Source organism: Lygodium microphyllum, chromosome 10, assembly GCF_053477565.2.
Source record: "Lygodium microphyllum isolate KBCC chromosome 10, Lygodium_microphyllum_v1.1.10, whole genome shotgun sequence".
Classification (NCBI taxonomy): Eukaryota; Viridiplantae; Streptophyta; class Polypodiopsida; order Schizaeales; family Lygodiaceae; genus Lygodium; species Lygodium microphyllum.
The window spans coordinates 103,263,432-103,276,989 of record NC_141144.1 but is presented as its reverse complement, the minus strand read 5'-3'; the positions used below and the strand labels follow the sequence as shown (position 1 = coordinate 103,276,989).

The window sequence follows — 13,558 nt, the reverse complement described above, 5'->3', positions numbered from 1 at the left end:
ATTTGATATTAGGTATGGTCCATGGTGAAGTTGTTACATTAATTCACCTATAGCTAACAAAATGGCATCTTACTATCAAGTACTTTGACGAGGGGATCTTAAAGTATGATTGTTCTTAGATATAAACATTTCAATCTTAAAGTATGATTGTTCTTAGATATATAAACATTTCATTGACACTTAGTTGCATGAACCCCCTCTTAAAGTATGATTGTTCTTAGATATAAACATTTCATTGAAACTCATTGCATGGACATAATGGCTAACTTGGAAAGGAAACAAGTGACAAGTTGCAAGCTAAATTCAATTAGAGTCTATATTTTAATATCATCTTCAGAATAAAAAGGGGGGTATGTAGCTGGAAGATTTGATACATAAAAACCTCACTATTGCGCAATACCGCTACAAGTATCAAAAGATGGCATATTGAATGATGGGTAGGCTAGAACCAAGCAATGATGATGATGTATGTTTTTTTTGGGAGAGTATCATAGTGATTTTCACAATATATGTTGTCTATGATGCAGGGCAAATAGATGAGTGCAAAAATATAGTCTTGGTGGGATGGATTAACTACTGATCATCATCATCATGGATGCTAATATTGTCTATGATGATGATGCAGGGCAAATGATCAGGGTGGGGGGGCGCGATGGACGGGTCTACTCCTCAACAGCTGCAGGACTGGCTGGCTTGTCTTCTTCCACAGCAACTGGCTTGGGCTCTTGCTCCTCCTCCTGCTGAGAGGCATGCTGATCATCGGCGGGGGCTGCTGCTGCAGCTGTCTTTTCCTCCTCTTTTGTCTTCACCACCTCCTCTCCTGCCTCTTCTGCTACTGCTGCTGCTTCTTCTTTGGGCTCTTCTGTTTCCACCACAGCTGCAGCTTCTTCTCCTTCCTCTTTCTTTGGAGCCTCTTCTGCTGCTTCCTCATCAACTTGTTCAGTTGTCGCTTCTGCTTCTACTGTGGCCGCAGCTCCTTCGTCACTTGTGGCTATGGGGCCCTTCACTTCCTCCTCCATTTCTACTTCCTTAGTAGCTGGTGGATCTGCCCCCACCACCTCCTCCACAGCTGCTGGGGTAGTAGCTACAGCCTCCTCCACAGCTGCTACCGGGGTAGTAGCTGCAGGCTGCTCTTCTTCTGCCTCTACTGCTGGTGTAGTAACAGCAGCTGGTGCTGCAGGAGCAGCTACTTCTACCACTGCTGGTGATGCTGCAGCTTCTTTCAGCAAGGGCTTCTCCCCTACTGTCTCTTCAGTCTGCAACTCAGGTGCAATGACATCAGAAGGAACCTGCCAGAAGAGACAAAACAGAAGAAATGACAAATGGCCTCTTTCAGTGCATCTTTAAAACTCACCGACCCAAACAAAAGTCTGGAAGATTGCTGATCAGCAAACAAAGCATCCCACTAGACAATGATACAGCACAAACCAAACAACCAGCCCTTCGGATAACACAACGCAATCCGTCGTAAGATCGGTCTACATACAGCAAAAGCTTGAAGGTCGATGCAAAACACTCATTCAGTCATATATTGCTGTAATAAGATTGATATACATATGATACACATGCATAGGACACCTGCTGCATGATGTATTGATGGCTACCCATCCAGGCACCCCACATCAAGATTTATTTGCACAAAGTCAATCTTGGCAACTCAGTTAACCATTAGGACTCCTTCAGGAAGCACTTCCAACTTACACCTTATGCTAGATCCTCTTATAGCTTATCTAAGTGTGATCACCAATCCATTGAGCTCATTAGAGGCTCATTAGCACTAGATCAAGACTAATAACTCACGGCATCCTATCCCTGACTCGCTCAATGCACATTTCTCAATCCAACCCCTGCTCAGATTAATCCCCTGATTGTTATCATGATCTACCCATTAAGTTGCTTTCTTGCAGATCCGTTCACCTCCACTACATGTCTGCATCCTGGTCCTTTACCTGTATTCTGCTGTTGATCAATGCTACTGCTTGCATGCATTTAAAATTAGTCGCCCAGTCTAGACTTCCACCAAAGTAGCTGATGAAAGTTAGCTAGCTAGTTTGAAGCCCCAACAATCAAACTAAAGCAGGAGCAATATCAAGGAGACAACGTAAACGTGTTTGCATGCACCAAACAAGAGAGATATCAGGTTAGATATGTGTGATCAAGCCTCAGAGCGATCGCGGGAGTACCTCGACTGCGGTGGCCATTATATGGGCTTGGATGGATGATGCAACAAACAAATGGGATGAGAAGCTAGATGAGCAGAGTGGTGGGATGTGCAGTGAGGCTTTTTGGGACTGTAAGAGGTAGAAAGCTTGAGCAATTTTGTCTAGTGGATGAAGAGAATCACCGTAGAATGCTCACTTTTATAGGTGGAGGAAAGGGAAGCAATTTTTGGAAGCAAGCAAAAAGAAAAAGAAAAAAAAAGCCATAAAAAGAAATTTGGAAAACCAAAAAGGAGGGGGAGGGGGGACAGCAAAGATACTCATATGTAGAGAGCATAATTGAAAAGTGGGTTTTCTTTTTCAAAAGAATTGGTGTTAAATCAACTTCAATAAGGAAAAGGGAAAGGGTAGGGGGGAGGCATATGCAAGAGACAGGATGTGGTCTCACTGGAGAGACAATAGCATTTGCTTTTGAGCTAGAAAAGAAAGGTAATGCCTGGTACATTAATTGCCTAAATGCCTCACCTCCGTCCCTTCAAGCCCCACTGATTAATCAACCTTGCTGATGCAAATGATGCAGAGTTTTTGGTACATTAATTGCCCAATTGCCTCACCTCCATTCCCTTCAAAGTTCACTGTTCAAGCATCAAGCATCAAGCCCCACTAATTAATCATCAACCTCAATGATGCAGGGTTGTTTGGTACATCAGCAGGTGTGACTTTCTCTTACAGTTTACTCCAACGGATTCTGCATTGCAACGGATCTGCAGTGGACAATACAATTTAGTGCAGGTGTATTGTCCACTTTTGTTTAAAGAAAGACCGTAAAAATCACATCAATCAGAGGTACCTTAACAAGTGTTGGGTATCAAACATTAGGATTAATGACAGGAAAATCTGGAAAGAAGATTCATCCAATGTGTAGCATCATGAAGAGATAATCAGACGGAGAGGTTTGTTAGCACTTAGAACTAATCTAAGCGATCAGACAGACAGGATTATTGGAACTAATCTAACCAACCAGACAGAGAGGATTATTAACAAACAATCTGTGTGCACCCAACATACAATAATCTCCCCTGTTTTGCAAAAGCAGTAATTTGAGCGTTTAATTCGCCCTAATTAGTACAGTGCGCACCCAACATTAAATCGATTTCCTCTTCTTTCAAGGCAAATATTCCGATTCTTTAATCCGCCTAATTAATTACTCATGATTGAATTAATAACCCAATTTCCTCTTCTCTCAAGGCAATATTTTTCCGATTCTTTAATCCGCCCGATTTAAATAATCACGATTAAATCAATAACCCACTTTTCTTTTTCAAAAATTCTCTCGCCTCAACACATCCTTGCATTATTGCAAGAAGGTACTGGGACCTGTCAGCCATGGGCGCTTCTGGGCATCACATGAAGATTTGTATCCCTCCATAATTAAATGTGCCAAAGGAATGAGCCTCCATTATTGAGTTAGGATGGTATGGAGAGTGAGAGAGCTTCACAAATCCTATCAAGGGGCAGAGCGATATAACACGCAAAAACCCAGAAAAAATCAAAGGTCGTTCTTGACAATCACGTGCTCTCATGTGGCGGCCACCTCAGTATAGAATTGTTCCTTTTCCAAGTAAGCAGCAACCCACAACTCTTTTCCGAGAAATTTGTTCCAATGCAAAATACTACCAGAATCCCTAAAGGCTGCCCTACTCAAGGAAAGCTGGATTCAAGTGAGCTGGCATTGCATGCAAGCCTTGATCCCTATGGCAAAACTAGATTCTCTTTTGAGGCCCATAGCCCCACTTTTCAAAAGCCCAAGATGTTGGGCACTTATCCAAGATTCAACTCGCAAACCCGTACTCACAACACCATCAACACAATAGTTGTTAGCAGGTCCAATCAGTAACCCTAACCACACCATCTACCAGTAATGCATCTTTCTCGTCTTGTATCTCTGGAACATTCCAAGTTTATAGGTGCCATACTCTTTTCCAAGCCTCTATAGGATCGATCTAACTCCAAGGCAGTTGTTCACACCTATTGTAGGATGAAGGGAACTAACTATTTGGCAGACTCCATTTGACATGGATTGGAAGAAGTCTAAGACTTTGTCCATACTATGACATATTTTGTTTCATTTGCATACCATCAATCATCTCGTATGTAAGCATCTCTCAAGGCGAGAATGGTGCATCTTATTAGCTGAAATGTGAATCTGATCGTGTTACCACATGTTTTAATTCGCCATGATTAAAGTCCCCTCTAATGGGGACTACTCTTTTCTAAATCTTTCTTAACATTAGTTCTCTAAGTTGAGGGTGTAATTCAACTTGGTAACTTTCATTTGACACTCAAAACAGCAAGCATCTAAGTAAAGGGTGCATGACCATCCTAATAAGAGCAAGAAACTTGGCATCTCATTTGTCTCCTTAACATAGACAAGTCTTCCACTAAAAGCTTGGAGTATTCATGCTAGAGTAGTATTGTTTTTGTCCATAAAATTGGTCAAGATAATCAAACTTTACACACATTCACTCAAGCATTGCAAAGAATGGTTTCATGCTAGAGTAGTATTGTTTTTGTCCATACAATTGGTCAAGATAATCAAACTTTACACACATATTCACTCAATAGAACATTACATAGACCTAGTTTTAAAAATTGAAATGTAGGCTTACATACAATGTAAACAATACATCAAAATAATATTGAAAGGTGTCACGTATAATGGAAACAAAACATGTACATGTAGACATACATGTATTGAAAACAATTTTGAGGCAATAAGCAACATTGCCAACCTTTTCAAGATGGTGACTAAAGCTAGACACTTACTATATTGAAACTTTCCATGTTGGACAACATGATGTTTTGCTCCCCATAAAAATATGTTTTAAACAATCATGAAAACTTTAACTTCCCTTTTAAATAGGCCACTATATCATATTCTTGCATGTTTTTCAAAATATATGTTCATTCCATCTTACCTTTATGTCTTATGTTTGAGAGATGATTTTAGCTACTATTTGCATGAGAGCCATAGCTAATGGTCATTGACTACAAGTAAACTATGAAGCAAATGATATATTGCCAAAAAAAAAAAAGTTTTATTTTCAAATGTTGCATCAAATCTAGAACTGTTAACTAGTTACCTTCAACAAAGCATCATGAAATCATTATTATTAATGGAAAGTTATGCTAGCATGTACAATAATAAATACACACTATACATTCAAGGCTAGGCAACATTTAGGGTCATATTGTGATACTAAATGGCATGTTGTTGGTAAATCCCATTCTTTTCTACATCAACATTAGAAGTTAAAATAAAACAACACTATCCTAAGAATTTTTGTCACGCATGCATCTTTTGAAGAAATGTATGTATCATCTAACTTCTTAGATAAACAAGGAACACTAAGAAGTGAAGATCAATTATATATCTAAAGGTAACTCGCAAACCAAGAACAACACTATACACTTGTGACTCCTTATAACAATAAGATAAAACCAAGGACTTGTGTCATGTGGGTGTCATGTAAATATGATTTCATGCAATATGCTTTGTAAAAGTAGAATTAAGTTTTACAAACCACTTGTGTCAACAAACGCATACACCTTGCCAACCTCATGAACTTCAAGCCATTATGAGAAAAGTCATCCTCTCATTCTTATGATCTCTCAACCACATTCAATAGAATACTATATACATTATTTTCCAAATCACCTCTAGGTTTTGCCATTGTAATTAGTTGCAACAAAATCCTCTCTCTCTCTCTCTCTCTCTCTCTCTCTCTCTCTCTCTCTCTCTCTCTCTCTCTCTCTCTCTCTCTCTCTCTCTCTCTCTCTCTCTCTCTCTCTCTCTCTCTCTCTCTCTCTCTCTCTCTCTCTCTCTCTCTCTCTCAACCACCCTCCCTATAAGGAAAATAGAGACATGTGTACACTGTGATGTAGAGAAACACACACACACATGGATTCCTTGTATGCTCTACAATTATAACGATTCATTACATTATGTGAAAGGAGAGAAGGTGAAGGCTTCAATAGGTGGCAGTAGAGAAGTACTCTTTTATTTCTTCCTAAGAAGAGCTTTTAGGAATGACATGAATAATTAAGATAGAATGGAATGATACATGGGTGGCTTCTTATTTCTACAACAATGTGCATGTCCCCCTAAAAGCTTCAAGCTCATAGAAATCGAAGCATGCAAAACCATGATGTCAACATGAAGCCCCTCAACTTTGGCCTAATTAATTGGCATCTTTGAGGTGGCAATGATATGGATGCTATGGGCATATAGATGTGCAAAATTTTTTTATAATGCATTATCAATGAAAGAAGGAAACTTTTAATTTATTGTACAAATCTTGTGGGAATTCATTGTATGTAATCCCTATATATCACATACATTCAAGGCCTATTTAATAAATGAATTACTTGTGCTTCATGAATCTAGGATGCAACTTTTTTGATAATTTCTTCTTGCCAATTACAAGGTAAGGGCGCACCAAAGGGGAGATATCTACAAAGGGATTAATAGTAACAGCTAGCCACCCAATTCTGAGACACTAGTTAGGCCCAAGCTTGAAAGGAAGATGCACCTCCTACCAATCTACTTTGTGAGAGGAGGATTGAAGGAGGCCAAGAGCCAGAAACATTATAACTTGGGTGCAAGTGCTTATCTTTGCTATTCCGATTTGCTTAGAATTATCCTCCAAGATACAAGTAGTTTTGCTAGCAGTCCCAAGGCTTTGACATGGATAATGGCATGAGATAGTAAGATCTCCTTGCTTGAGAAGTTCCAAATCCTAAACAATTGCATTAATATGTTAGAATGCATGGATCTAGAGCATGGCTATGGCAGATGGAAGAGAAAGAGAAGACTCATGATAACATAGACAAGAAGGATTGACTATCACATATAAAGGGTTTTTTTAATTCATTGTTAATATATAGTAAGGGGTTTTTAAAATAGGCCTTGAATACATATGGTAGGGAGAATTTATATACAGTAAACCCTTTAAGTTACGATGTTACTAACTTTCAATATCTCATTCTACTTCTCACCCTCCAAGACATAGATGCCAAAGGGAAAGAAGAGAAGGGAAGTAAGAGAAGAAGATGAATCTCTCTCTCTCTCTCTCTCTCTCTCTCTCTCTCTCTCTCTCTCTCTCTCTCTCTCTCTCTCTCTCTCTCTCTCTCTCTCTCTCTCTCTCTCTCTCTCTCTCTCTCTCTCTCTCTCTCTCTCTCTCTCTCTCTCTAGAAATGGTACACAACAAGGTAGACAAGAAGGAAGAAGAGTGGAAGCTCGAAAATTGCACACACAAGAATGAGCTCTGTATTTTAATTTGTGTATTATGGTTTGGTTTAAAATTTCCCACTTAAGTTGGACATCCTCACTTTTCCACTAAGCTTAGACTAGTGGTCCAATTGCCTTTTACATGTGCTTTTTGCTTTTGTGGATATGGTTTAGATAAAAATGAATAGAGGTTATCCATAATCTTCTCAACTGTTGCATGTCTTCTAAATGTATATTCGAGTGAGATTACAATCTGCATGGGAGTGAGTCTAGCTCTCACTTAATATATTCCTATCCTTATTCATAGGCAATGTTGCTAGCCTTCATCATATACAATAGAAAAATATTGAAAGAAAAAAAAAAGTAGAACAAAATTTCAAGAGAGAAGAAAAATAGACAAAGCTTGGATGATACACAAACAATGTGTACAATCAGTGTCCCCCCCCACACATGCAGGGGGTGTGCTCTTAATGCAGTGGGTGAGCACTTTTATTTTTCTTTAATTTTTTTCCTCTCTTGCAAGTATATTTTCAACTTTTGTTTAAGGACAGCGATAGGTACCTTAACAAGTGTTGGCTATCAACATCTATACTACTTTATGATTAGGACTATAGGTTCGATATATATCAAATTATCAAAGAGCTCCTTAGCCTAGCCTTTCTTATACCATACCAAAATTAAATTTGTACCAAATTTTTACATTTGTAGGGTGCTCCTCATTAATGTGAATCTATGTCTCTCACTTCATCTCTCTCTCTCTCTCTCTCTCTCTCTCTCTCTCTCTCTCTCTCTCTCTCTCTCTCTCTCTCTCTCTCTCTCTCTCTCTCTCTCTCTCTCTCTCTCTCTCTCTCTCTCTCTCTCTCTCTCTCTCACGTTGTGTTGGGACTTTCTTTCTCTCTCACTTCATCTCTGTGTCTCTCTCTCTTCTTGAGCCATAAAGACATCACAAGGACTAGGATTTTCAGTAGTAGTCACACGGATGTCATGCACACAGGCAGTAGGGTCATCGATAGTAGTCCACGATAGTAGGCAGTACGGTTAGTCTCTCACTCATGCTCTCTCTCTCTCTCTCTCTCTCTCTCTCTCTCTCTCTCTCTCTCTCTCTCTCTCTCTCTCTCTCTCTCTCTCTCTCTCTTTATCCCACATATGTAAGTAGCACGGACCCATCGTTAATTGTGCCATGTTGGCAGCAAGATCTGTGTGTGTGTGTGTGTGTGTGTGTGTGTGTGTGTGTGTGTGTGTGTGTGTGTGTGTGTGTGTGTGTGTGTGCGCGCGTGCGTGCGTGCGTGCATGTGTGTGCGCGCGCATGCCCTACAATAGCCATCATTGCCCAATAGTCACCGCTACCACTAGATCGATTGTCTGCTACCCCCACCTTGTAGACCGCATAGATCTAGTCTTAGTACCCAAGAACCTACTAAGCTCTCGCAAGGTGACACTAAATTCTTTTTTTTGGTTCACTTTTGTTTTTTCTCCAACCATCCCTTTTTATTTTTTGGCTAAATGCCACCCCTAGGAAGATAAGGTATTGGGGTGACTCATCCCCAAGAACCTATAGGCCTTCTCAAGGCAATGAATATTTGCTCTTGAAATGTTCTTCTTTTATTTTTTTACTTTAGGAGTTAGAACCCTTTTTACACACCTCCATATTTGAAATATATTATATTGAATTATAGATTAATTATTAGTTCTCATTTTATTTTAGTTTATCAGTAGATTAGTTTGCTATATATATTAATTTATTATTTTTTAGGCTCAAGAAAACACCTTTATTCATTTTGGTCAACCACTTATGCCACCTACTTATTTTGGGTAATATCAAGCTTTTGTTGGAATGAACAATTTGTTGGGATAATCATCTAATTCTCATAGTCTTGGAGCGATGATATGGATACAATACCTCATGGGGAATGTATAATAATTCACGAATAATCATACATGGATAGCCACACCATCATGACAAGGAATATAAGGAGATGATTAATATCCCTAACTTCAAAGGTGATAATCCATCACCAAACCACAATGCAACTATTCCTTTGGAGGGGTATGCCCATACATGGTGGGCGATATATGGCAAAACAGGGCAAGTATACTTTATGTGTGGGAAGCATTGAAGAGAGGCATGATTGAAGCTTTCACCTCACCATTGGAAAAATGAGAAATTGGAGAGGCATTGGTACTTTATGTGTGGGAAGCATTGAAGAGAGGCGTGATTGAAGGTTTCACTTCACCATTGGAAAAAAGAGAAATTGGAGAGGCATTGCTACTCATTACAATAGAGGAGGGGACAATTAGTTAGAGATAACTTCAACCAATTTCTCAATTTATTAATGTATGTAGATGGAATTTCAAATGGAGCAAAGCTTAATAAATATATATTTGGGCTTGATCTTGCCTTAATCTTCCAAAGTTGGATCTACGTAGCCCACTTCTATGCATGCAGCCATTCAATACATAGAAAGGTATAACAAAAAATATAGGAGTTTTCAGCCCAAAATAGGGGGTATCAATCATCCTAATTAGCCTACAAGAGATGTACAATCATTTGGATAGCCAAAAGTTGGAATTAGGACTGATGGAATACCTACAATGCTATTAAATACCTATAGTAGGATACCCACATTTCTTACAACATCCATATCAAAACAAGGTCAAAACATCAAACCTATTGTTGATAGAAAAGTTGAGCAAAAGAGGATGGATTTTAATGCTGAATCTTCAACTAACAATGCCCAAGGAAAACATGTTACAAATGACAAGTTGAAGGACATGTTTGCTAAAGAATTGTGTTTCAAATGTGAGAAAAAATGGACAGCTAATCATAAATTAAAGTGTAAGGCAAAGAATGCAAGAGTGAGTATGATCATTAAGTTGATCCGAAAATGAGCCACATGTTAATATAATGCAAAATGAGGATGGGGCAACTTGTAAAGAGGTGGATGGAAATGAAGAGGATAGCCACCCATGATGAGTATTATGATCCTATGGATGGATTCACATTTGACCTAGGTGGTTACTATATGGATGATATTTGGAATGATCGCTCTTCTCCATGATTGTACTCCATCTCTCACAATGCATGGATTGGATCTAAGGGGGATAATACACTTTGACTCAAGGGATTTATTAATGAAGGAGTTGCTCACATTCTCATAGATACCAAGAGCACTCATAGTTTTGTGAATTCTAAATCCCTAGAACGGTTGAAATTGTTTCCTCTTGAGATGCCCTTCTTTGCATGTTCAACTAGTTAATGGGGCACATGAGATCAGCCCCATCAAGTTTTTCCACATATTCCTATTATTCTATCATCATCATATATACCACTCACATTAATCTCATTGCTTTGGATATGGGTCTTATTGATGTAGTGGTTGGATGTGACTGGCTTAGATGCCTTGGAAAATTTTCAATGGACCTAGAAAAGAAACATATGGAATTCATGTGAAAAGAATAGCTAGTAGTAATGCATGGTATTGAAAAGAAAAGCATGGAGCTAATTAGCCTAAAAAATATTCGGAATGAGATTTTTACTATGTCATGTACCTTTGTACTTCTATTGACAAAATTGGATGAAGAACAAATCTTCTAGCTCATTCAAAGCAATGGATACTTGTCTTTGTAAGTTGTTGGAAGAATATAGAGATGTTTTCCAGAGGATCCACCTATAATAAATCAATTGTATAATGTGCATTCAAAGGATATTAAGAAATACCCTTTCGTTATACGCTATAAGGCCTTAAAGTGACCCCTTTTACTTTAGTAAACTTACAGTTTAATGCATCAAGGATTGGCCTACTCCAACCAACACCACTTCATTGAGGGGATTATTTGCAAAAGAGTTAATGTGCACTTTTATTGTCAAAGGAGGTGGATTATTCGTCCATATTATTAGTGAAGAGGATATTACAATGGATCCCAAGAAAGTTTAATGCATAAAGGATTGGCCTACTCCAACCAAAACCACTTCATTGATGGGATTTCTTAGACTTTCTTCTTTCTATAGTCACTTTATTAAGAGCTATGCACATGTGATAGCATCTCTTATTGAGAGTTAAAAAAAGAAGCATTATTTTGGGATTCTATAGTAGAGAAGAGCTTCAATGAGCTGAAGTCCTTACTCATTTTAGCACCTATCTTGGTTTTTCTAGAATTTTATAAAGAGTTTACCATATGTGCTTATGCAAGTGGATGTGGTATTGGGGCTGTTTTAGTTTATGACCATGGAATGATTGCTTATGAAAGTCAAAAGAAGCTGGACGAGAAAGCCATCAAGAAATGACACCATTATCTTTATGTGTCAACCATTTCAAAGTAAAGAGTGATCATCGAGTATTGAAATACTTCCTACCACAACTCATACTCACTCCAAAGCAAAGAAGATGATTGGCCATACTTCAAAATTATGATTTTGGGGATCTCTTATATAGTTGGAAAGGATAATGTTGTGGCTAATGTGCTCCCATGCATGTGGGCATCTCCATTACTATAAAGATTAAATAAATGAAATTTGAGAAGAATATTTGCTGGACCAACATGCAACCACAATTATGCAAAAATTACAATAAGGAGATGATAAAGAATTCCCTAATTATAAGTGGCATAATTGTCTTTTGTGGTCCAAAGGTCAAGTTTACTTAACACCTTTGTTTAGCTTCACATACAAGGTTCTTCAAGAAATGCATTCTTCTACAATGGTGAGGCATTTGAGCCTTTTCAAGACATTTGATAAGGTTTATAAGAGTTTGTATCAGAAAGGGCTTTGGATAGATGTGAAGGATTTTGTTTCCTAGTGCTTACAATGTCAACGGACTCTTCTCTTTTATAAGGTGGATTATTACAGCAATTGCCCATTCCCACTAGCAAATGGATTGATATATCCATGGATTTCGTCACTGGACTTCCAACTACTAAACATGGTTAGAATAGTATATTTGTTATTGTTGACCATCTTATAAAATCTACTCACTTCCTTTCCACACTAAGACCCAATATTCAATCAAACAGGTGGCATTGTAATTTATGGAGACGATTTCAAAATTGCATGGCATATCCATGAAGATTATTTCTAATAGGGATTCCAAGTTTATGGTAGCTTTTGGAAGAGTTTATTTAACTCTATGGGCACAGTCCTCACTCCTAGCATCACCTACCATCCTCAAACTGATGGACAAACAAAGAGAGTGGAAAATTGGCTTGAAGTTTATTCGAGACACTATTGTCATGATACATAGTCTACCTGGGACATTAGCTAATTTGAATGATAAGTGACTCCTGTTTTGGACTAAAATGAGTTCAATTCTCTTTTATATTTTCGATTAGCGTTCAACATATTATATGGCTGCATGTACATTTTTAGGCTTTGCTGCTCCAACTTCTATTGAAAGGTTTGGATCAAGATAAAAAATATACTTGGTAAATTTTGTTGAATGAGATATATCCTCATTATATATGAAAGAATTTAAAAACTTGTTGGAACACTTTCTAACTATAGAGCCTCTTTGGTTAAGATTGTACCATTTCCATTCGAGTCTCTTTTTTTCCATTGGAGATACAAATACTTGAGCCTTCACTTTTCAACTTTATATACAAAACCCTAAATCCCCTTTGGGCGGTCATTCCCTTATCTCCTTTTTTACATGGCCGGCCGTGCTAGGCCCTTTTTCCCATTGTCCCTCTATCTTCCTAGCTTCCTTTCCACCGCCCATCTACATTTACAAATTACATGGGTGAGAGCCCGACGCTTCTTGAATTGAACCATGATGCACTTGCGCCCTTTTACAAACGTATTGACTTGTGCTTTTCCTTGTGCACCTTGTTACCTTATTTAGGACTTTTCTGTGCTTCTTGTGTTTCCAGATTTTTCTTAGCGCGCCTTTGTCTTCCGTTTCACTTTTGCCTTGGCCTTGTCTTCTGCTTCAACTCTTCCGGTTTTTCCACCTTTGTTGGTTTGAGGCTTAACATTACCCCCCTCCTAGACGAGTGCCAGTCCCATGGCACTCACCGTTGTAGGTAGCAGGCGTTAGTCTGCACTAAAGATGTGGATGTGAAGGGACATCAGTGGTTGCCGTGGAGGAGTATTGGTGGTGATGTGGAGGACAGTCAT

The 13,558-nt window shown here is 38.6% G+C and overlaps 1 protein-coding gene across 2 annotated transcripts; it reads right to left on the bottom strand.

Annotated features, from left to right (window-relative positions):
* Positions 1-288: 288 nt before the first annotated feature.
* On the bottom strand, positions 289-2,341 carry LOC148030371 (uncharacterized). Of its 2 annotated transcripts, none has more exons than XM_087686697.1 (2): positions 2,184-2,341; positions 289-1,289 (listed from the first exon to the last, which is right to left on the bottom strand). In XM_087686697.1, the coding sequence occupies exons 1-2, from the start codon at positions 2,199-2,201 to the stop codon at positions 663-665; spliced, it is 645 nt and encodes a 214-aa protein (XP_087542823.1). In that variant the 5' UTR covers positions 2,202-2,341; the 3' UTR covers positions 289-662. The 2 variants fall into 2 exon arrangements, with proteins under 2 accessions (XP_087542823.1, XP_087542822.1); XM_087686696.1 differs by lacking the exon at positions 2,184-2,341 and adding an exon at positions 1,950-2,166.
* Positions 2,342-13,558: the final 11,217 nt, after the last annotated feature.